Here is a 23170-nt window from a genome sequence, read left to right as displayed (position 1 = left end):
ATCCTTTAGTTTCAGTTAACAGCAACAGAAACCACCAACGTAGAAGCAATACTTACTACTGAGAATGGTCAGTTGCACTCAGCAAAAATACATCAGTCACTAGCAAACAGATACTCAACATGAAGGGGGACAGGGAAGGAAGAAAGCAGGGACCATGCAGGGGAGATGGATGAGAAGAGAAATGGAGAAACAGAGCAAATCCACTCTATACAGTGAAAAAGAACAGATGAAAAATCAACTGCTGCATCAAGCTTAAGTAAGAAAAAGGAATTATTCAAGTGCAGTCAAAAAAGACAAAATGGAGGCAGGAGTTACATTTATGGGCTTAAAGGAGAAAAAACAACTATAAGCCCACAGGTGTCAGGAGGAACAGTTGCAAGAGTAGAACAAGGAGCACATTTTCTAAAAGAAGCATTGTTAGTTATCTGTAAATATATAGCTGGAAACTGTTAGTGAACCAAAAAAATCCAGAATTAAAGCATCAATCCATGTGAGATATGAAGGTTCTGCAATATTAAACCAATCAGACAAGGTAATAGAAGGATACATGAACTTAACCATAAACCATCTAATATCAAAGTACTATATCCCTGTTAAGACATTTAAAAAACACATTTGGATATGGGAGCCAACTTCTATAGAACCTGACAGTAATATATCAAAATATACATTGAGAAAAAAAAGCAAATGTCTAGAGATGAATAATACAATAATATTTTCCTTGATATAATGGAAATTGTATGCTGTATGTCCAGACCCATTTCAACCCCCCCCCCCCCACTATTTTTTATTTACTGGCTAGAAATAAATACTTTGATGTTGATAATACAAAAATGTCAAAATGTATAGGAGATGCATGAGGGGGCTAACAACTAACCTACACCAGGAGATCAGATCAAAGACTGCAGAAGCAAGTCTTGATCTGTACATAAGAGAAGTTTTCATACTGACAAAATGTTTTCAAAGGAACATACTGTTAATGTAAAACAAGAACACATGCAAATGTTTCTGGACAAACAGTATACATTAACACATTGGATGGCTTAACACTACGTGGGTGACTGGTTTAACTGCAACATTGTTCCAAAAAGAATGTCAAACTAGCTAAACTAGAGTGAAATATAAATTGGAATTAATGTTTCTTCATGATTCAAGTTAATATAGTCAAAGAATAATATAAATAAAATGCATATCCCGAAAGAAAACAACAATACAATTGAAGTCAGGCTCCCATGTATAGGACACTGCAACAGGTCAGATAAAATAGCTTCAACTTGACTTGGTTGTATTAAGTCTTGCATTTTTCTCACTTTTCCCTCTCTCCAGCTTGCTTCTGGAGGGGACTGGTGAGGAGGTGCTCTGTTTTCACCTTCACACTCCTTATGCTCCTGCAATGCAGTACTGCAAGAAGAGAAATCAGAGAAAAGGCCTGGTAATGAGAGTGGGGATAGGTAAAGAGAAACAGAATAGAAAGACGAAGGAGAGATGGACATGTTGAGTTAAGAGCACAACTGCTGAAATTAATCATACATTGAAAGTGACCAAATCAAGGGCAAATAACAAACAATGCTGCCAGTCAAATGACACAAACAGATCTATTAATGGGTAGACAAGATTACATATGCAGACATTCATATTTAAATATTGCAATCATACCTGTGCTTCAATATAGATGTTTTATGGGACTATACACAGTACCAGTCAAAAGTTTGGACAGCCATGGGTAAGTGTATCCAAACTTTTGATTGGTACTGTATATATACACATAATTGGCTCACTCTATCCATAAGGTATAAAAACACAATGTCACCAAATCAAAACACTGACTCACATCAGCCAAAAACCAGCCAAGTCACCTGAAACTGTGTTTGTGCCCAATATCAAACCATTCCCAAATAAATGGACAAACAGGGGACCTGACCAACACAAATCACCCACGCACGCACACACACTTTCTTGGCTGATGTGAGGTCAGAGTCTTATACCAAACCTTTTTCTTGCCAATGAAATTTGGACTTTTTTTTAGCAGATTACTACGTATCTATAAGGGGTTTAGGTGTACAGATAGCAAAAAAGTATGAGATGCCATAGCAATAGGGCAAAAATGAAATAGAAAAAATATTTGTTGAAGAAAATAAATTACACCCATGTTTGCATGTTTCAGTGAAATTTGGCAAGAAAAAGTTTTGATTTGAACAGCACATCCAATTTCAATTCCTGTAAAAAAAAATCAAATATAGATCTTCACTCCTGGAGTTATTGAATAAGCTGTCAAAAAAGGTAGGACAGAAATGACATGTGTTTGTACTGGAAAATGCAGTCACAATTTAAATCCACAGCAATATCAAAAGGTAATAGGCAAAGCATTGATAAAAATATAACTTCACATTCTTTTCAAATGCATTGCCCATTACCAATATCACGTTTCCACTTTCGATCACCATGTGTCAGTATTACACTTACCCTGGTGAACGGAAAGATTCAATGACTATTAATCTGCCATTTGTTTTAAATAAACTGAATCAACACCAAACTGTATACATTATATACTGACATATCTATTTACACAACACACTGACTTCTGCTCATCCGGAAAGTACAGTCCAGAACAATGGCACTGAATGCAGTAAAATACCTCAAGATTTGCACTGAATCAAGCTAATACTCGCCAAGGTCATGCCCTAAATGAATCTAAAAAAGGTAAATATGCTGATAACTGGAATGACCAATTCATGGTCCATTTCTAGGTTCTATTTATGACAATTAAGGTGATTTAACGCTTCACTTTTCAATCCTTCACCTGTCTATATTGAAAATGAATGTCTGTAAATAGGTTTCTCAAAAGATCAGGTGGGGGATGTTCTTAATTTAAATATATAACCAGATCCAATTGTAAACTGATGAGTAAGCTGTCGTTCAATTACCCCACTACATAGTTACAGATTTACAGTAAAAAGGTATTTGGCTGTTTATTCATCATTCCAATGAGAGGAACAAGGGTTAATACTGGGACTCGTAATTTCCCTGCCTAATTTCAATAACCCCATCATTACCTGTGGATTGAATTGAGCAATTACCATTGAGTTGATATCATCCTTTTTAACACCACTAATCTTAAGTGTTTGTGACTGAGCAAATAGCAAATACAAGCTGATCTTTTCAGTGTTGTCTTCCACCTCCTTCCAGCACAAGTCCTCTTTTCTTACCAGCTATACATACATACTCAGCCTTGAATGGAGACTGTGACATACAAACCCAAACGGAGCCGTCATCTGCACAGACATCAACCTCATCTTCATCTGTTATCTGGCAGAATTAACCCAGCCACTATATTTGAAGATGGAGACTTCACCGCCATCTTCATGGTGTTGAATACTTCCTCGCTGTCACCACTCTTTGTTTCATGCTTGACCACTGCTACTCCCTGGAGCTGTTGATCAGGTGACTTGTGAACCACAACGGGCTTGTCCAGGCTGTAGGTTGGGAGACTGTCTCCTTGCCTGGTCTCAGGACAGATGGGCAATAGGTGTATATCCTGGCTCCCTGGACACATACGGGACGACTGCAGAGACCATCTCGGTAAAGACTATGGGAGTGTATCCCCCACTACACGTTTACAAGTCAATGCCTACCAGAAGAGGCACAAAACCCAGGCTTACAAGCCTACTACACTGGGGAGCAGATATAACTGGAATGTAAACTTTGAAGTTAGGACTTTGGCAAACTCCAGACGACTTCTGAAGCTTGCAGCAAAAGACTGTGGGTAGTGGAAAAGTGGGGCTAAGGCTGTGTGTGGACGCATCTTGACATCGACCAACCAACACGTTCACATTTCTCAGTCAATACATCTCAGAGGGGCCAAGTGTGCAATGCAAAGCAGGAACAGAAAGTGGGGGATACTTTAACTTGATGACTAATCGTAGGCAGCTTGGGGAAGGGGGAGGGGGGTTCACGACAGGACATACAAACCACCATCTCTTCCTTTCCCAGATCGGTCCCCGGCTCATTGGACGTGTCTTGACAGCGGCAAAGGGCTAGCACAGTCTCTAGTACGGAACACCTGAGCAGATAAAACTCTTCACTGGTAGTTGGTTTGGTTTTGGAGTGGATGAGCAGCCTGATGGATGAGGACTTGAGGAAGACCTTGAACTCTTCTTTTGGGTTCTTAAGACTTGTCTTCGCTTTAGTTTGATGCTGTTGACTTGAGGGAAGGAAAAACATAACAGAACACTGTTAGCTTAAAACCTCTGAGAGTGATAATGGATGGGAGACCTTAAAGCTCTTCTTCCCAGATCTGTGAGGTAAATGTTAAAAACTGAACCAATCCTGTAACATCTGTTGTGTCACTAAAATTTTCTAATTGGAAAGTACATACATGGGTTGAGTTAATCAGAGATGTGTAGGGCTAAACTACTCTACATGTATCTAATATGCAGCATGTAGTAAGTCATCTACCTCCCTTATACAGTCTGTGTGAGATCCTCACTGCATTCTACCCTGAGGTGTTGTAGTGGGCCCTAGTGCATCTCGCTCTCGTTCTACAGGACTTAGGTTTGTAGTAGGTTTGAGTCTAACCACTAGCCTCCCTCAGAACTGACTGGACAGGTCTGGAATGCAGTGCATTACAACTGTAAGGTACATTGCTGACCCTGTCTCAATATCTCCCTTTAATGTGCATTCCCCCTCCCTGGTGAACCCCCCACCCCCTCAGGAGGCTGCCAGACAGGCTGAGCTGGTTTTGCAGTCTATCTTGCTGGGGTCAGAGGGAAAGAAGGTGACCCCCAGGCCTGTGAGGAAGGCCAAGCAAGAGTCTAAACAAAGGAAGCCCAGACTGGATTGCACATATTCCACTGGCAGGTCTGGTCTGAATCTGGGTAAAAACAGAGACAAGATGGATGAAAACATTGGCACATTTCTATGCCGTGAGCAACAACATTTGTAGGAACCATTTACTTCTATGAAAGCCATCACTTACGTTTTTAATAAGGCCTTGAGAGCGATCACCCTCTCCCTCTCCACAAACTTATCAATGAGGTATGAGGCCATACGCGGTGCTCGCCGATAGAGCTGGAAAAACCGATGGAAGTTGCCCAGAGCCCAGGCGGCACGGAGGGAGAGAGCATGAGAGACACACTCATCCGCCCGCAACGCCGGGGTCAGGTAAACCAGCTCAGTGGTGATGTCTAAGGAGAGATGACACAGCCGATAGAAAACCCAATGTAGAAATACTTTCATTTATCAGCATTAAGGGGAAGATTAGACAGAAGGTGGTACCTCCAGAGTTTTTAGTGAAGATGTAGTAGAGTATTCTGTAAGCGGTGAACTCGCCGATGTTGTCCGATGGGTGATCCTTGTACAAGGCCTTCAACTGTGTCTGGCACTGGTTGAACTCTGCATGGTCGCCCTGGTAACCACATTAGAGGGAGAAAATTCATCTCAGAAACGTGCATATTTGAGCAAATCAAAATCCTGCGAGGTGTGGCACCAAACAAAGCCTAACTGTTGACATTTGATAATTTAAACTAATTCATGTCCATTATAGCCTCGGCCAACCACTAAGTAATAAAAAAGAGAAGCGAACCAGCTAATAGTCTAAGAACATAAAATGCAATGTTATTTCAAGTAGCTAGCTAGGTACTTTAGTAACAATTTTGTCTTGATTATCAATTGCATTTAAAGCAAACCAAGCAAAACAAGGACAGTCTCCCTTAAGTAGACTTTTGGGTATATTTAAAAATGCTCCCTCCTACATTATGGGAATTAGAAAAATGAGTCGGGTGCCTGAAAGCTTACTGAGCGTTAGTCTCACGCTAATGCTGCCAGTTTACTTCCTGCTCAAGCAAGCTGTTTGAGAGAGCAGCATGGCAGGAAGTGCATAAAAGACACGTCTCAATCTTCGGCACTCCCGAGCCCATTGGGAGGCCATTAACATGCATTGCACACCATGGTACTGGGTGACAGGTGTAAATGTGGAAGACAGAAGGAAAGGAGACAATGCATGTGGGGCCTCACCTTTTCCAGAGCAATGCGTGCATGGCACTCGTATACCTCCACTGTGAACTCTGTACGAACTCCTTGGACCTGAAGGTGAAGACAGACATCCTTTATACACACACGTCCTGTTTTCACATGCACATACCATGATTCAAATACCAAGAGTACCAAGTGCAGACAAAAAAAAAAGAGCCATGTAAACTGACTGTGAGGTCCTGTCGTATAGACTTCATCTGTTCACAGGCATATGGGTAGTCCTGGTGGTTCTTCCAGTGGGCCTTCACGGCCAACAGAGACTTCCTCAACACCTGGACAGACACATGGGATCAGTATGACCACATCTGAAAGGAGGATTGTTTTATTGTAGGTGACGGGCATCACTCACAGACACTGGGCGCACGGTGGCAGGGTCGGGGGCACAGGTGAGTCTCAGGTAGATCTTGGTGATCTCCTGGCAGGTGCCCACAATGGGGCAGTCCTCCCAGCTCAGGTCCTCCTTGGGCAGTTCCAGGTTGTTAATGGAAAGCACCAGGGGCTCGGAGCGCATTTTTGTGTTGTGGAACCTGGCTGCTCTGCTCTGTTTCTTGGCCTCTCGGTTAGGGTCATGGAAGTCCAGTCCGGCGTTCCCACCTTTCCTCTTTTTTCCCAGGGCGGTGGTGTTAGCATCATCAATGTTTCTGTGGAGAAGCACAAACGTGATCAGCATTTTGTTTTTTAAATAATCTGAAATGTGATCTTGTTTAGTGTCAGCAGAACAATGACAACAATGTCATCCACCAGGTATAATTGCACATACCTCTGCCCTCTGTTGCCTCTTCCCCCTCTTCCTCGTCCCCTCTCTCCACCTCTTCCCCGATCCCGGTTTCCCCCACGACCACGGCCTCCTTTCTGGTTGCGCCGGGGAAGCTGGGTTCGGAGGTCACTAGACATGCTGCTGTCTGACTGGGACTCGGAGTCACTTTAAGACAGAGAACAGGGAATTACAACAGCAGATACAATGTTGCCCAGTAAATGTCTGTGTAGAGAGGCCGTACCTCCACAACTCTGTTAGAATAGAGCAATGGCTTCCAGCACTAACCTTTCTAGGGGACGTTACATTTAAAGAAACCACCCTTGACAGAAGCATAGGGTTCATGAAACCAGAAACCAGGCAAGCCTAGTTCAGCCGGCCCACAATAAAAAGTGTTAATTGTGGCTGCCCTCTCGAGAATCAAACCCGGGTCGCCCACGTCAAAGGCATTGTCGTCAACCACTACGCCACAAAACTGCACAAATGCCGGTCATTAGTATAGCCTCTTCGCATTATATTATTTTCACTGAATATTCTGTTAGACACCATTAACTAGCGTTAAACTGAGTAACGTTTCTTATTAAGTTTACCTCCACAACAAATAGTATCTATGAACTGTATGACTTTTGCCACTGGCCGTTTTAAAAGCATATTAGCAAGTAATATGTAGCTAGATGCCATTACATTGTATTAAACAAAGAAACATTTCTTATTTAGTTAACCGCCACCACAAATAGCATCTATGAACTTTATGGCTTTTGCCACTGGTCGAGAGAGATGATGAGAGAATTGTGTAGCCAGCAAAGTGTCTGTCCTGAACAAATCCTGAGACATAATTCGAAAATCCACCAGAAATAGTCGCAATATAGTGAACAGTTTTATTTTAGGCTTCCCATAACATATCTACTCAAGGTTGTAGCCAGCGAAAGTGTTTTGTCTATCCTGAACAAATCCTAATATCCACCAGAACCGTTTCATTTTAGGCTTCCTATTACGTAGCTACGTAGGGTTTTTGTCTGTCCTGAACCTCCGGCATAATGCGTTTTGACTGTTACGGGAGGGGAACGCGCGACCTGTTCTGGAGCCAGCGTCTATAACCATTATGCTTTTTAACAATGGGTTGTCACTCAGTCAGTAAGAGACATTCCGCTTACGCGGTCCGGCAAAAAAAAAGGGAACACATCAACATATTTTGAGTGGTATTTCCCAGCCACCCTTATGTTTAAAGTAGTAAAGGATTTACAATAGCAATATATCCCTTTTAAACATTTCTTTGAAATAAGTTCAAAAGGACTTGCATAGAATGCAACATGATTTACACCTTTGGTGTTTAACAAGGCGACAGTCCATTATAACTCTTCTACATTTACTGGATAGGGTGAATGGTCCAGAAGTAAACCCTACACATTCCACTTTATTTAATCAATAACAAGTTATGGAAAATAGTGCTTTAAGTATAACATATAAAATATATATAATATTTAACCCAAAGTATCATTTAAAAAATATGTTGAACAATGGTTTCTGACTGTTAGAGGGAGTATTATCTGACCTACAATAAAGCAGTTTAGGACACTAGACTAGCCCAAAACACCCTGTTTCTCAGTCCCTCACCTGTGCCTATGTCTCTGGCTACTGCGGTCCCTGTGTCTGCTGTGGGAAGGGGAGGGTGAGCGAGAGGAGGAGCCAGAAGAACTGGATGAGGGGCTTCTCTGGGAGAAGACATTCCTGTAGTGGCCCAGCCTGGCCCCACTGCCCCTGCCCCGCGCAGACCCACCAGTACCCCCACCTCGTCCAACAGAGCTCTCCAGAGTCCTTTGGGTGGGTACAGCCTCCCAACGAGACTGCTTGGCCTTCAGTCTGGACCAAGAGAGAAAGGAGACCCAGGGTTAGGATAAAGAGGCACCTCGTGGTAGGGTGAAGGATATTTAGGTGGGCGTGGCCCTACCTACTGAGTCACACAGGACTAGATCAGAAAAAACAAAGTCCATAAAAGGGGATTCAGGCATTTTATAATCCTGTGTCTTTCTTTAAGAACCCCTCCACTCACTCAGGCAGGGGCTCGCGGTCCCAATCGATAGTGTAGGCTGACCCATCTTGAAGTCTCTTCTGTAGGACCTCTTTCAGCCCCTTCTCTGTGCGGTCCTTATCCTCTTCATTCTCACAGGCTGTGAAGCAGCGCTGCACATACTCCTTCATGGCTTGGGGCCAGTCCTGAGGCCTGGGGGCAACGTTAGACAGTCAATCAGAGTTACAGGACACGTGTCCGGGGCCATTAGGTTAATGACTCATTATTAGATGCCAAAGAGGGATTCACTACTTTTTAGCAGAATATTTTAAACATCAGACCATCCTCATCTTCCAAGCTATGGTCATTGATGTGTAGGTAGTCACATGACTTGAGGAGTACCGTTCTCCCCCGGTAGCTAGTAAGCCTAGTAAAGACGTGTCACTAGCAGCAGTCTCCTCACCGTGTCTGGGCACCACCAGGGGCGGCAGGAGCAGCAGCAGGGGACGAAGGAGTAGCAGCCAATCCAGTGGGTTGTTCCCCAGGTGGGAAGCTTTGATTGACATACGTTCGCTTTGGAATGTTGAACTTCACAGCAGCTGCTCCGGGCGCCTCTGCAGAAGACAAAGTAGCAATATTACGTGAATTTAAGTGAAGGCAAACAAACACAAACTTGAAGATGAGGTGGGGAAAAAAAACAATGCTTGATATATTCTGAAGAAAACTCTCCCATCTCTACACACACAAACGTACGTTTCATACGTTGCCAGAGTTGCTGTCCTTGACCTCCTTGTTGTTGTTGTTGTTGTTGTTGTTTCTGGTTCTTGTTTTTGTTGCTCTCCCCTCTCCCAGCTCCAGTTCCATACTGACCCTGGCCTTGTGGCTGTTGCTGGTTGTTATTCTGTTGGAGCTGGTATGAGTTTTGGGTCTGGTAGCCCTGCCCATAATTTGGCCTGCCCTGGCCATGGTTGTAACCTCTCATCTGGTTGGGGTCACTGTTGGGGTAGGCCATAGAGTTGTAGGAGTTCTGCCCTTGGGGAAGTGGGTACTGGGAGTTGGGGGAGGGAGGGATAGCTGGTGGAGGAGGGGGAGGGGGCTGCTCAGAGCTGGTGGGACTTCTGGGGGGGAGGTTGAGGGGGCAGCAGGAGGAGGGGGCTGGGGCTGAGGGGGATAGCTAGCGGACTGGTCATCCATCATGGGCATGGATGAAGGCTGGGAAAAAGAAACAATTGGGAAGAAACAGACAGCATTAAATTGTGAAAGTTGAAAAACTGCACATATTGCTAAAAATGTGAAACAACTGAGAAACATATTGGCACAGAGAAACACTAATAACCAGGGGACTTCAGCATTTAGTGTGATTACGGTCACTCCTGCTTTAAATTAGGTAACTGATTGGCCTATGTACCAATGAATTAGTTTAATTTACAGCTGAGCCAATTATAACAGAGTCTGTACCTCCAACCAACCAAACAACAGTAGATTGGTTGTTTCTGAACTAATTGTATTTTTACCCTGATAAACCCTAATATGTATTACTAAACCTTTCTACAATAACATCTCAAATTAATATATGTTTGACCTCTACGTGCTTTGTAACTAGGAAAACCTGCAAAACCGTCAGTGTATCAAATACTTGTTCTCCCACTGTATGTACATGTTTAGCATCATAGCCACTACATGGCAGTTGTGTTGATTTAATTTGAGGTCTGGCCATCAAAATTAGAAGTGAAACTCGTTTGCTTCTAAATTTCAGTATGTTCAAACTTATTTTTGAAAAGTTTTGCAATGCACTATAATGCAGCATCATTTCACAACCATATTATTTAATAGAAAACACATTTCAGTCGCTAATCTGTCGGATCATCTCCAATCTACCAAAAAATTCTAAAAAAAAACAAGCTCATATCATATCGTAAGTCGCATTTTGTCATTTGCAACCATATTTCCGAATTAGATAATTAACATTAAAATGTATGGATACAAATATTTGTTGCCCCATGGCCTATTAAACACTGAAACACATTTTGCAGAATAATAACCAGACTATTTCAAATAACTACACTTTTGCATGGTCTTGCTGGCCTCAGTTGCATCATGCCTTTTGTTGATTAAATTTTTTTAACTGGCCTGGGGATATGTTATATATTCGAAAGAGAACTTTAGTGGGGAGCAATAAACTGATACCTGATCGTACTTCAATGCCACTTGTCAGCCTTACTGTTGTCAGCCTTAAATTCTAATAACCAGGCTTGCTAGAAAAACTGACATGCATCAATAATGTCAGTCGTTAACCAATAACCTTATCATGCTCATAAAAACAAATAACGCTGTCTTGAAGTTAACTTTCATTCTGTACACAGATACATTACCTTGACTACATGTATGGAGCCTCCGGCTCATCACAAGGTGATGTAAGACGCAAGTGACCAGTAGAGGCTGTGCAACCATCGGCCACTACCGGAGCCACGTTCAGCCGATAGCAATAGTTTGTAAAACATCCTATCGGCGCTGATTAATCGGCCAAAAGATGAATATGTCGACCTCTATTGCAGAGGACTATAAACTTTGGATAAGTCATTGGTATGAAGCAATGCTCTGCAGTCTTTTTTTGCGCTTGTCTAATTACTCCATGAATGCACCAACCCTCTAAAAAACTAGCAGGTAGAACAGTGTACTTCCAGAGAGCCTATACCAGTAGTAGGCAACTATGGCCCAAAAACAGCCGTTAGTTGCCTTTTGTCCCTAATGTTTGTAGATACAAAAATTACCATAATGATTTAAAGCTTGTTTTTATAAGCACTGTATAGCTCAGAATTGCACTGATAAGGAGCCCTAAATGCGCCCACATTTTAGAAGAAGCACGCCCAAATGTTTCTAGATCCGTGTTATAATCCTGTTCCTGATTTACCCAGGGGTCCTATGGAGGGCAGTGTATTTTAGAATATTTCTATTTAAAATAGTCATTTTGGATGGAAGGTACTAGCTTCTTATCGCCAACCCTACAGTGTATTTTTGTATGCTAGCAATATCGTAAGTCGTGCGATGGGAAAGGACAGGATACAAATCTTGAAACAGCCTAACCCTGATTCAACATTTTGAAAATCCTCATTGCCGGAGCCCATGCTAAGAAATGCTTTTCAGGACTAGAGTTCTCTATCCATCTCTAAGAATTCATCACAAACGTTACCTGTCCAGTTGGGGTGGTGGGAGTCGGGTAAGTTCCAGAAGGTACACCATACTGGCCCTGAGGAGGATAGCCACCGCCATACTGAAGAATTATAGAGGAAAATACACTTAAAAAATGCACTGACTTGGCATAAATAAATGTATGTTGTGTATTCTGTCTCCGTATCATGTGCAAATGGTTAATTAACTATAAAAAAGAGAGAAAATATACAGTGAGAGCACTTAATGGCAGTTCTTGTGAAATGTGCAAGGCGTGCAGACTCACAGGGCCTGGAGCCACAGGGTAGTAGTAACTGTAAGGGTAGGTATATGAAGGGTATTGCTGCTGTGGGTTCTGCTGGTACCACTGCTGGTAGTACTGCTGCTGTTGTATGGCTGTGGATTCAGTTACTGCAGGTTGGAACTGACCAGCCTGAAAAAGTAAACAGACGAAACCGAGTGATGAGAACTGTCGATTACAAATTATATTACAGGTCTACCGTTAAACATCAAGACTTCATGTGTTTCCATGAGGGAAAAGTACAAAAAAGGATGAAAATTCATAAATGAAAATGAAAGTCCTGTTCAGAAAAGCGTGTGGCCTTACTGCCGCCCAAAATTAGATGACTGGTGAAATGATACATTGTATCTAATAATAATAATACACTAGATGTAAATAAAAAAATTCAGGACAGATTTAAAAGCTAAAACAGACAGCCCAGTGGGAATTTTCTATGCAGAATTTCACTTATCACCAAAAGAAATGTCACATTATTAATTTGTGGGAAAAAAGACAACTGATAAATAAGCACACCATTAACAGATAACAGGCACATCAGAACACAAACCTGTGCGGTAGTCCGGTTGGCCTGAGCAGTCTTCGTGGCACTCTGGGTTTTACTGATGGAGGCCAGTGCCTGTCTGGCCTTCTCCCACTCCGGGTTTTCATGCACAGCTTGGCCTTCTGGACCTGCTGCTGCTCCATACGACCTGTCAGAGGAGACACATGACAGTCAGTTTGTCACTACTGCATGCATGCGCAGAATGCCCACTGACTCCTTCCTTCTTGGTTGGTGGAGATTTTAGACCGGTTCAATTGTGAACCTGCAGCTTCATCATAAATGTTATCACATACAGCTCTGGAAAAAATTAAGAGACCACTGCACCTTCTTCTTTCCTTTTCAAAAAGATCAAAAAGGAAGGTTTTGAGTGAGGAACAGAAAGGTTAAAATTAAGAAACCACTGCAAATTGAACACTTCTGTTCCTCAAAACTTTCCTTTTCAAAGTTTTTGGAAAGGAAATAAAAAGGTGCAGTCATTATACATTTTTCCGGAGCTGTACATTTGTCGTCATCTTCCTGAAATATAGGATGTTGGTTGAGACAGAATATTCTAGTATACATGTTATGCTACCAAGTTATAAGCCTTAAAGCACTATTGTGAGGGAGGTTTTCGCTCTTAAAACCCTGTTTCCAAAAATGTTGGGATGCTGTGTAAAATGTAAATAAAAACAGAATGCAATGATGTACAAAATCATTTAAACACTATATTCAATAGAAAATAGTACACAGACAACATATAAAAAATTTAAACTGAGAAATGTTACTGAGCTTGAAAAATATATGCCCCCTTTGAACTTGATGCCAGCAACATGTTTAAAAAAAGCTGGGGAGGGGCAACAAAAGACTGGAAAAATTATAAAAAATAATAAGGTAGAACACCTCAAACGAACTAGGTTAATTGGCAACAGGTCAGTAACATGATTGGGTATAAAAAGAGCATCCCAGAGAGGATGAGTCTTTCAGAAGTGCAGGCAAATAGTGCAACAATTTAAGAATAATGTTTCCCAATATAAAATTGCAAAGAGTTTGGGGATCTCTTCATCTATGGTACATATAAAACACTCAAAGATTCAGAAAATCTGGAAAAATCTCTGTACGATTGGGACAAGGACGAAAACCATTAGGTGGCCCGGCAGTAAACAAAAAACAAAAAACAGATACGATTCTGTAGTAGACATCACTGCATGGGCTCAGGAACACTTCCAAAATCCATCGTCGGTGAACACAGTACGTCGCTGCATCCACAAATGTAAGTTAAAACTCTAGCATCCAAAAAGAAACCATACATAAAAAAGATCCAGAAACGTCACCACCTTCTCTGGGCCCAAGCTAGTTTAAGACGGACTGAGGCGAAGTGGAAAACTGTCTAGGTGGTCTTACGAATCAAAATTTGAAATTATGTTTGGGAATCATGGATTCCGCATCCTCTGAACCAAAGAGGAGGCACCACTAATGCTGAACAATACATACAGGTTTTGGAGAAACATATGCTGCCACCCAGATGTCTTTTTCAGGGAAGGCCTTGCTAATTTCAGAAAGACAATGCCAAACATCATTCTGCACTTATTACATAATCATGGCTCTGTGATAAGAGTCCAGGTGCTAAACTCGCCTGCCTGCAGTCCAGACCTGTCACCAATTGAAAACATTTGGCACATCATAAAACAAGAAAATATGACTAATGAGACCCCAAACTGTTAAGCAGCTGCAATCATATACCAAGCAAGAAAGGGGAAACATTTCTCTTTCAAAACAACAGCAGTTGATCTCCTTAGTTCCCAAATGCTTACAGAGGGTTTGTTAAAATAAGAGGCGATGCAACACAGTGGTAAACATACCCCGGTCCCAACTTTTTTGAAACATGATGCAGACGTATTTTTCCAAAAACAATAATTTCTCAGTTTCAACATTTGATGTTAACGTTGGACCATTTTCAATTAAATACAGAGATAAATGATTTGCACATAATTGCATTATGTTATTATTTGCATTTTATGAAGCGTTCCAACTTTTTTGGAAAAAGGGTTGTACTTCACTCTCCCTGAGTGAGAGAGGTATACACTACTTGGCAAGATAGTTCTCCACTGAATCAGAGGCCTGTAGGCACACTGACAAATGTGCAGTTATTCCCCTTTAACTCAGTATGTACTAGCACCACAAATATTCATAGCTTTCTAATTATATAAACATTTATTAAAATTAGTAACTATGCCAATGATAATAAATGTAACTAAACTATTGCTGTGACTTCCTAAATACAATGGGAATTTCTCATTGGCAGAAGCTAAATATGTTTGTTAGCAGTTAGCACTTTGTTAAGCTCAATATACAAATGTGTTGATGTAGGGCTGACCAATAAATCAAGTTAACTCAAGTAATTTGAATTTATTCTTTAGTGTGATATTCGTCTATATTGTATACATAACTAATTGATAAATGGTTTTTTCTGTGCAATAATGAGATTAATGAAGTTAAAACAACTGAGAACAGGCTTTTACAACAATTAAATTATTATGGAGACCACACATGCAGGCAACTGTAGGAAACATCCTGAATAGGCAATTCCACATGCATAAAGCCCTTAAGAATGATAGTTAGCTAATGAAAGCCAAGTCAGATACAATAAAGAATAGAGAAAACATTTTTTTTGGAAGATTATCCATATAAAATGTAAAACAAAAATTACCAATGTGTTTTTTATTGGTGAACACCATACATGTCCAATATTTCCCTAGCCTATAGAGACTAGGTCAACTGCTAAGTCTGGAACCAACTAATTAGCCTTATTAATCCAGCTATTAAAAATAAATACACTTCATCATGGTGAAAGTTCCCCAAATCAAGGTTGCTACTCAAACAGTATTTCCCAGATCGAGGAAGGTTCACCAAGGAGTGTCTACTCTTAGACCTTTTTACAGCTACTGAGAACTCTGAAATACCCCAGAAAAATCCTACTTAAATGTAACAATCAACCAATAGGAAGCTTTATGCATTTGCAATATAACACAAATAGATACTCCAAGTTTTGAAAGCACCAGACCAAGGTTCTGCAGAATGACTTATTCAACCTGTTTTCATACAGAAAATATCTTCAGATGCAAAACAAAATGTAAGTGCAGGCCTGTTGACCATGGAATTTAAATTAAAGTACCATCATCTACAGGTCAAGTACTATAATGAAGTATGGTTATCAACACAGCAGACCCAAAACCAAGACTAAACTGACACAGCAGCAGTGAAATAAAACAAACTACTCAATGGTTTGGAGAGTTCCTACCACTCTCTTCTCTGTGTCCGGTGATGGGGCAGAAAGGTAGCCAAGGGACCAAGAACATTAGGCCAGTAAAGTAAAATTCACTGGCTCTAATCCCTGAGCCAACAAGGTGAAAACCCCTAATTGCTCCTATGTAATTGCTGTTCATATTTAAAAGGTTAAAAAAAGGTATTCAGCTGGAAAGAATGAATAAAGATATATCAACAGTATTAATAACTCTGGTTTGTGCTAACTAATCTGAAACTGGACAAAGAACACATTATCAATGTAAATTGTGCACTAAACCTATCTAACTAAATTATCTCCTGTTTCTTAAAAAAAACAGTCTGCTTGAAAGAATGAAAAACCAATTTTACGGAATTGCCTCCTTCTGGACACACATCTGATTTATACTTCATCAGTTGACATATATTTTACCAATCTGGCATAGAGCCTATGGCAACGTATTTATTAAGTTTGACAAAATAAATCAAGGAGTTAGTCAGAAATGGATTACATTTGTAGAGAGCCATGGCATGCATGCAAAACATTTTTGAGAAATTGTTTAGGCAGTCTTACCCAACAGTTTTACAAATTTCCATCAGGTTTAGTCATTACTTGCCAGACTGACCCAAGACTTATTACCATCTAATTACTTCAGAAACAAGACATGCCATTCAGCAGAGCCTGACAGTACATTAAACTAAGTGGTGCTAATCTTAAAACTATTTCATTACATTCCTGTTTTTTTGCATTGCTGGCAAACCAGTAATAGGCTAGACAATAGAACGTTTCAAAATTCACCCACACCTCTAAAATCGCAAAACAACGCTGGCTGAGCTGGAACGCTAGTGCGACGCCATAGCAAATGGATTAAATGGAACCTTGGCTAAGCCTCTCGCTGAATGATTAGTGCTAATAATTCAATTCAAATCTCAGAATGACACTAACAACACTTTTTTTATTTTACTACTACAATCAAAACTGGGGGGGGAAAAAACATCTGATGTAGAAAATAAACATTCAATCTTCTATTGTATCAATTGCAATTACATCTGTGTAAACTGGATAAAAAAAGAAAAAAAAGAACTCCTGAATATTTTTATTCTATCCTTGTATCAAGTCTATCACTTGATACAAGGAATGGCATGGCCAAATCATTTTCTATTAAAAATGAAGATTGTCTTGATTAAAATGATGATTTTGAGATTTTCGCCTAAATAGACCAGAATGTCTATTATACACAAAACTCTGAGTTCCAATGGGAAAAGTTTTTTGGGTAATAGCATTTGACAATAGTGAATATGCTTAGAAGCTTAGAAAAATGTATTGGTATTTCTGAAATTTTAAAGGCTAACTGTGGAAGACAATTCATTTTAAGGAAAATTGTAAATAACAGTTCAGTAAACATACATACATACATCTCCAGAATTTTTTTTGACATATTTTCCAAAAAAGTCAAAAAGGACATTTTTGAGTGAGGAACAGAAGGGTTAAAATTAAGGGACCACTGCACTGGACCACTATTGTTCCTCACTCAAAACTTTCCTTTTCAAAAATGTTGGTCACACTTCTTTCCAGAGCTGTATGCGCATGATCTCTTGTATGACTTCGTCATCCTTATTGTAGCGGGGCTGTATGCACAGCAGTAGTGGGCTTTTTGTTTTTGCTTTGATTTAGAACACTTTCTAAAGATAAGTTGGAGCCACAGTGCTCAATACAATTAAACCATTTGAAAAACACCTACAATAAGGCCTGTTTTTCCCCGATATCTCTAAAACTACAGCATGCAGCTTGGATATCACATAATATACAGGCCTCCATGATGAATGCAATGAACTGAATGTCACCCAGAAAAACTGTTGGTAAATTGTTCACCTGTCCAGCCTAATAGCAACATGAAGTATTCACTAGTACAGCTCTAATCTGGGGGAAAAGTGAACATTTCACACTGTAAATGTATTTTTTGACAGGTGCCAAATGCAATTGTGTGACATTGACAGTGACAAGTTTTATTTATATTAATGATGATTAAGTACACAAATGCAGCATTGGCTGATATATATATATATATATATACACACAGGTGCTGGTCATATAATTAGAATATCATCAAAAAGTTGATTTCAATAATTCCATTCAAAAAGTGAAACTTGTATATTATTCATTACAGACAGACTGATATATTTCAAATGTTTATTTATTTTAATTGTGATGATTATAACTGACAACTAATGAAAATCCCAAATGCAACATCTCAGAAAATTTGAATATTACTTAAGACCAAAACAAAAAATATATTTTTAGAAATGTTGGCCAACTGAAAAGTATGAACATGAAAAGTATGAGCATGTACAGCACTCAATACTTAGTTTGGGGCTCCTTTTGCCTGAATTACTGCAGCAACTTCCTCTTCACAATACCCCATAGATTTTCTATAGGGTTACGGTCAGGCGAGTTTGCTGGCCAATTAAGAACAGGGATACCATGGTCCTTAAACCAGGAACTGGTAGCTTTGGCACTGTGTGCAGGTGCAAAGTCCTGTTGGAAAATGAAATCTGTATCTCCATAAAGTTGGTCAGCAGCAGGAAGCATGAAGTGACAGCTGAAACACATGTCTTGCATACATCTGTGCGTAGTGGTTCTTGAAGCACTGACTCCAGCTGCCGTCCACTCTTTGTGAATCTCCCCCACATTTTTGAATGGGTTTTGTTTCACAATCCTCTCCAGGGTGCGGTTAACCCTATTGCTTGTACACTTTTTTCTACCACATCTTTTCCTTCCCTTCGCCTCTCTATTAATGTGCTTGGACACAGAGCTCTGTGAACAGCCAGCCTCTTTAGCAATGACCTTTTGTGTCTTGCCCTCCTTATGCAAGGTGTCAATGGTGGTCTTTTGGACAGCTGTCAGGTCAGCAGTCTTGCCCATGATTGTGTAGCCTACAGAACTAGACTGAGAGACAATTTAAAGGCCTTTGCAGGTGTTTTGGATTAATTAGCTGATTATAGTGTGGCACCAGGTGTCTTCAATATTGAACCTTTTCACAATAATCAAATTTTCTGAGATAATGAATTTGGGGTTTTCATTAGTTGTCAGTTAGAATCATCAAAATTAAAAGAAATAAACACTTGAAATATATCAGTCTGCGTGGAATGCATTTATACATTATACAAGTTTCACTTTTTGAATGGAATTACTGAAATAAATCAACTTTTGGTGATATTCTAATTATTATATGACCAGCACCTGTATATGCCTAGGCGGAACATTTCAAAATACTGTCAAGTTTACAAGCCCTTTAAAAATTAGGGAGGGGTCTCTAAAAGTCGTATATTCCATGGGGTGATGACCAAGCGTGCCGCACAAGCCCTGAAAAGTGAAGCCAAAACGTCTCGATCGCCCCCTGGTGAGTGGTCCCAGTATAGGTCATAAACCCCGCCCTCCCCATGTTATTCAATGGGACGCGAGATCAACTAAACAATTAAATTACCCTTCAAATATATTTTTTCCGAAGCTGGTTTCTGTCATTTACTGTAGTTTGTATCACGCTAATGTAAATTCAAGAGTTTGTTTTTAAAATAAGTTTGTTTTTAGTTAGTTATTTAATGCTCTAAAAACGGTGTGACGTCGTGATTCACAGCTGTGATTGACAGCTATCTGAGCCGAGGAGCCACTGAATCTTCGGAGGACTGAGGAGATTAGAACTTTACATTTAATCTCTAAATTTCTATAATTGATATAATTTCACACGGACATAATGGGTTGTTCTGCAGTACATTGTGCTAACCGATCTGGCATTTCCAATCGATCTTTGAATTTTTTTCGGTAAGTTACATTTATAAGCTATTTAATTAGTAAATAAATGTAATGGGCTAGCTAACGTTAGCTAAAAGACAACAAGCCTCGTTAATAGCCATGTTAATAGCTAGCAGGTGATCGTTAGCTAGAAGTTACCAATTATTTTTGTATTAGGCCTATTCTAAATTAAGGTTAAACATGATGTAAGTTAGGCTATAACATATCGTCTAGGTTTAACAAGCAAAGGTTGTACTGTACTTGGACTTGCGATTGATTACGGTATGCGCATTCTGCAAGGGAGAGTGAGGGCGGGGCACAGGGGTGGCGCCGTTGATTTCGCGGCTTTACGGCTTTACTTCCTTCTCGCTACTGCGCATAACTACTGCGCAGAACTGGTCCCAAGATCGCTATCTGCGCAGACGCAAGTCCAAGATGTCAGCGCCGTATCAGGACACTGGTGGCTTCATTTTTCACCAATGGAAAAGAGCGAAAGGGCGTCGTCCATTATATATACAGTCTATGGTGATGACCCACCGTCACGTGTCTGGCCACGCCCACCGCCTAAGCACCTTTTGAACCAGAAAAACCCAGCAGCAACTGTAGCTGATTTACTGCTGCCAAATCTTATGAACAGTACAAATCCAGTTAGAGGAGGTTCGTTAGAATTTAAAAGTGCTATTGTCATAAAAATAAATGTATTACTTCCTCAAGTAATCCAAAACAGTGTACATTTCCGTGTCATTATGACATGCTTTATAGACACCCACCTTTCAATCAAGGAGAGAATATTGAGAAAAATATAGCTGAATAGATGAGTTCGACGATATATGAAATAACGAAACTTTTTCTAAATTAAAATGTATTACCTGAAACTGGAACGGACATAGTTTATTTTACCATTATATTTAATAAACATTTTGCCGGGTGGAGAAGAACGATTTGTTGAAAAACTTTCTATTTTAACTACAGTACGGCTTTGGCCCGAACTGTACTGGAACGGGCATGCTCCGGTCTCCAACAGATTTCTTACTAAAAACATGTAGTATGAGTGTAGTCAACCATCAACCCAATAAAATCACCTGACCGTACTGGGATTTGATAACCTAAGGTACATCAACACAATTCACCATTACTAAGTTAACTGACACTGAGTTGGTTAGTTGAGAATTACATAATACTCAGTGGCAGAAGCTAGCTAGCTACGTGAACAAGTGATTTACTACTGAAAAACAATACCGGCGATTCGCAAACATTCCTCGACTTCGAACGTTAACTAGCTTGCTAATGCAATTTTTTTTTATTACATATATGTAATAACATCATTACATATTCACAGTTTGATAAGATGAACAACTTGATAATTGTAATGTTATTACTTACCAGTTAGCAGCCGGAGCAGTCTGGGTCGTATTCGCCGCCATTTTGCCACTGAGATAGCTAGCAAGCTAATTAGCTATTTTTGCTAGCTAACGTTCCCTAGCTACAGTACTGTTAACGTTACTGTAAGAACGTTGGAACGTCGTCCGCCTGAAGACTCAAGAGTAAACAAGAACAATCAAATCAAAATATACAACAAAACTGCGTCCTTCCGTTTTTTACTCAACCATCCAAACGTCACTATTGTAATTCGAAGAAAAATACAACTCAAAGCAATAGGTAAACGTCGAATAATGCATATTCACAAAAACATCCAACTGTGGATGGAAGGCAACTTCAACTGAAAAACAAAATGGTAGTCCCATTAGATATGACTGGAACCAGAAACCAACGAAAGGCAGTGACGTCAACGTTTTCCAAATACATTAACGTGCACGTTCACGAATGCTGCAACGTCTCCCCATTAAAAAAAAGCAGCCATTCTTGATTTCAAGACTTCATCAAACTCCAAGCTTATCTTTCTGTATAATAACTGGATTAAACCTCCATTTCAAATTCTGCGAATTTTATATATTAATTTACTAATCACCAGTCAACTTTATTTTGTAGAAAATATTATTTGAAACATTAACTCAAAACATTAACTGCAGATGTCCACTGGTCATTTTTGCATGTATTAATGCTAGTAGTACAGTAACAACCTTACATATTGTCCCTTAAACATGTTACTGCCTTCAGTGCACATGTATTGTTGCAGCGTGCGTTCTAATTCTACCTATCCAATCTACAGCTCTTTCAATAAAAACTATCAAATTATGTAAAAACCAGTCAGAGGAATCAAGCACTATTAAAGCTTAACGTGTAGCGTCCTCATCTGGCACTGAGCTGAACTGCAGGCATGATTTTTATTTTAAATTCACCTTTAATTTTTCCCAGAGCTGTATATATAAAAAACATTTTGTTTTATTCTATAAACTACTGACAACATTACTCGTAATTCCAAATAAAAATATTGTAATTTAGGGTATTCATTTGTAGAACTGGTCAAAATAACCAAAACAATATTCATTGTTTTCAGACCTCAAATAATGCAAAGAAAAAAATTCCTATTCATTTTTCAATTACAAAAAACTAATGTTTTAACTTAGGAAGAGTTCAGAAATCAATATTTGGTGGAATAACCCTGATTTTTGTGTCTTGGCATGTTCTCCACCAGTCTGTCACATTGCTGTTTGGTGACTTTATGCCACCCCTGGCACCAAAATGAAAGTAGCTCAGCTTTTTCTGATGGCTTGCGAACATCCATCTTCCTCTTGATCAAATTCCAGAGGTTTTCAATGGGGTTCAGGTCTGGAGATTGTGCTGGCCATGACAGAGTCTTAATCTGGTGGTCCTCCGTCCACACCTTGATTGACCTGGCTGTGTGGCATGGAGCATTGTCCTGCAGGTAAAAACAATTCTCAGAGTTGGGGAACATTGTCAGAGCAGAAGGAAGCAGATGTTCTTCCAGGATAACCTTGTACTTGGCTTGATTCATACGTCCTTCACAAAGACAAATGTGCCCGATTCTAGCCGTGCTGAAGCATCCCCAGATCATCACTGATCCTCCACCAAGTGAGTACGAGACACTGTGGCTTGTAGGGCTCTTCAGGTCTCCGTCTGAACATTAGATGGCCAGGTGTTGGGCAAAGCTGAAGATTTTACTCAGAGAAGATGACCGTACTCCATTACTCTACGGTCCAATCCTTATGGTCTTTTGCAAACCTCAGCCTGGCTCTTCTTTGCTTCTCATTGATGAAGGTCTTTTTTCTAGCTTTGCACGACTTCAGCCCTGCCCCTAGGAGCCTGTTTCGAACCGTCCTCGCCGTGCACTTCACCTCAGCTGCTGTTTGCCATTTTTTTTGTAGGTCACTTGATGTCATCCCACAGTTGTTGAGTGA

General features: G+C 40.2%; 1 protein-coding gene across 1 annotated transcript; it reads right to left on the bottom strand.

Annotated features, from left to right (window-relative positions):
* Positions 1–201: 201 nt before the first annotated feature.
* leng8 (leukocyte receptor cluster (LRC) member 8) lies at positions 202–21594 on the bottom strand. The gene is given in 16 exon segments (XM_010884871.4): positions 202–4870; positions 4976–5183; positions 5275–5404; positions 6013–6081; positions 6201–6302; positions 6380–6671; positions 6791–6952; positions 8399–8644; positions 8835–9005; positions 9256–9406; positions 9546–9918; positions 9921–10004; positions 11983–12063; positions 12247–12393; positions 12809–12950; positions 21234–21594. Coding segments are annotated over 16 exon segments (2562 nt in total). The 5' UTR covers positions 21275–21594; the 3' UTR covers positions 202–4707.
* Between the last annotated feature and the right edge of the window lie 1576 nt (positions 21595–23170).

The sequence above is a fragment of the Esox lucius genome, chromosome 20, assembly GCF_011004845.1.
Source record: "Esox lucius isolate fEsoLuc1 chromosome 20, fEsoLuc1.pri, whole genome shotgun sequence".
Taxonomy (NCBI): Eukaryota; Metazoa; Chordata; class Actinopteri; order Esociformes; family Esocidae; genus Esox; species Esox lucius.
The sequence above is the reverse complement of the archived record's forward strand: the minus strand, read 5'-3'. Positions and strand labels throughout refer to the sequence as shown.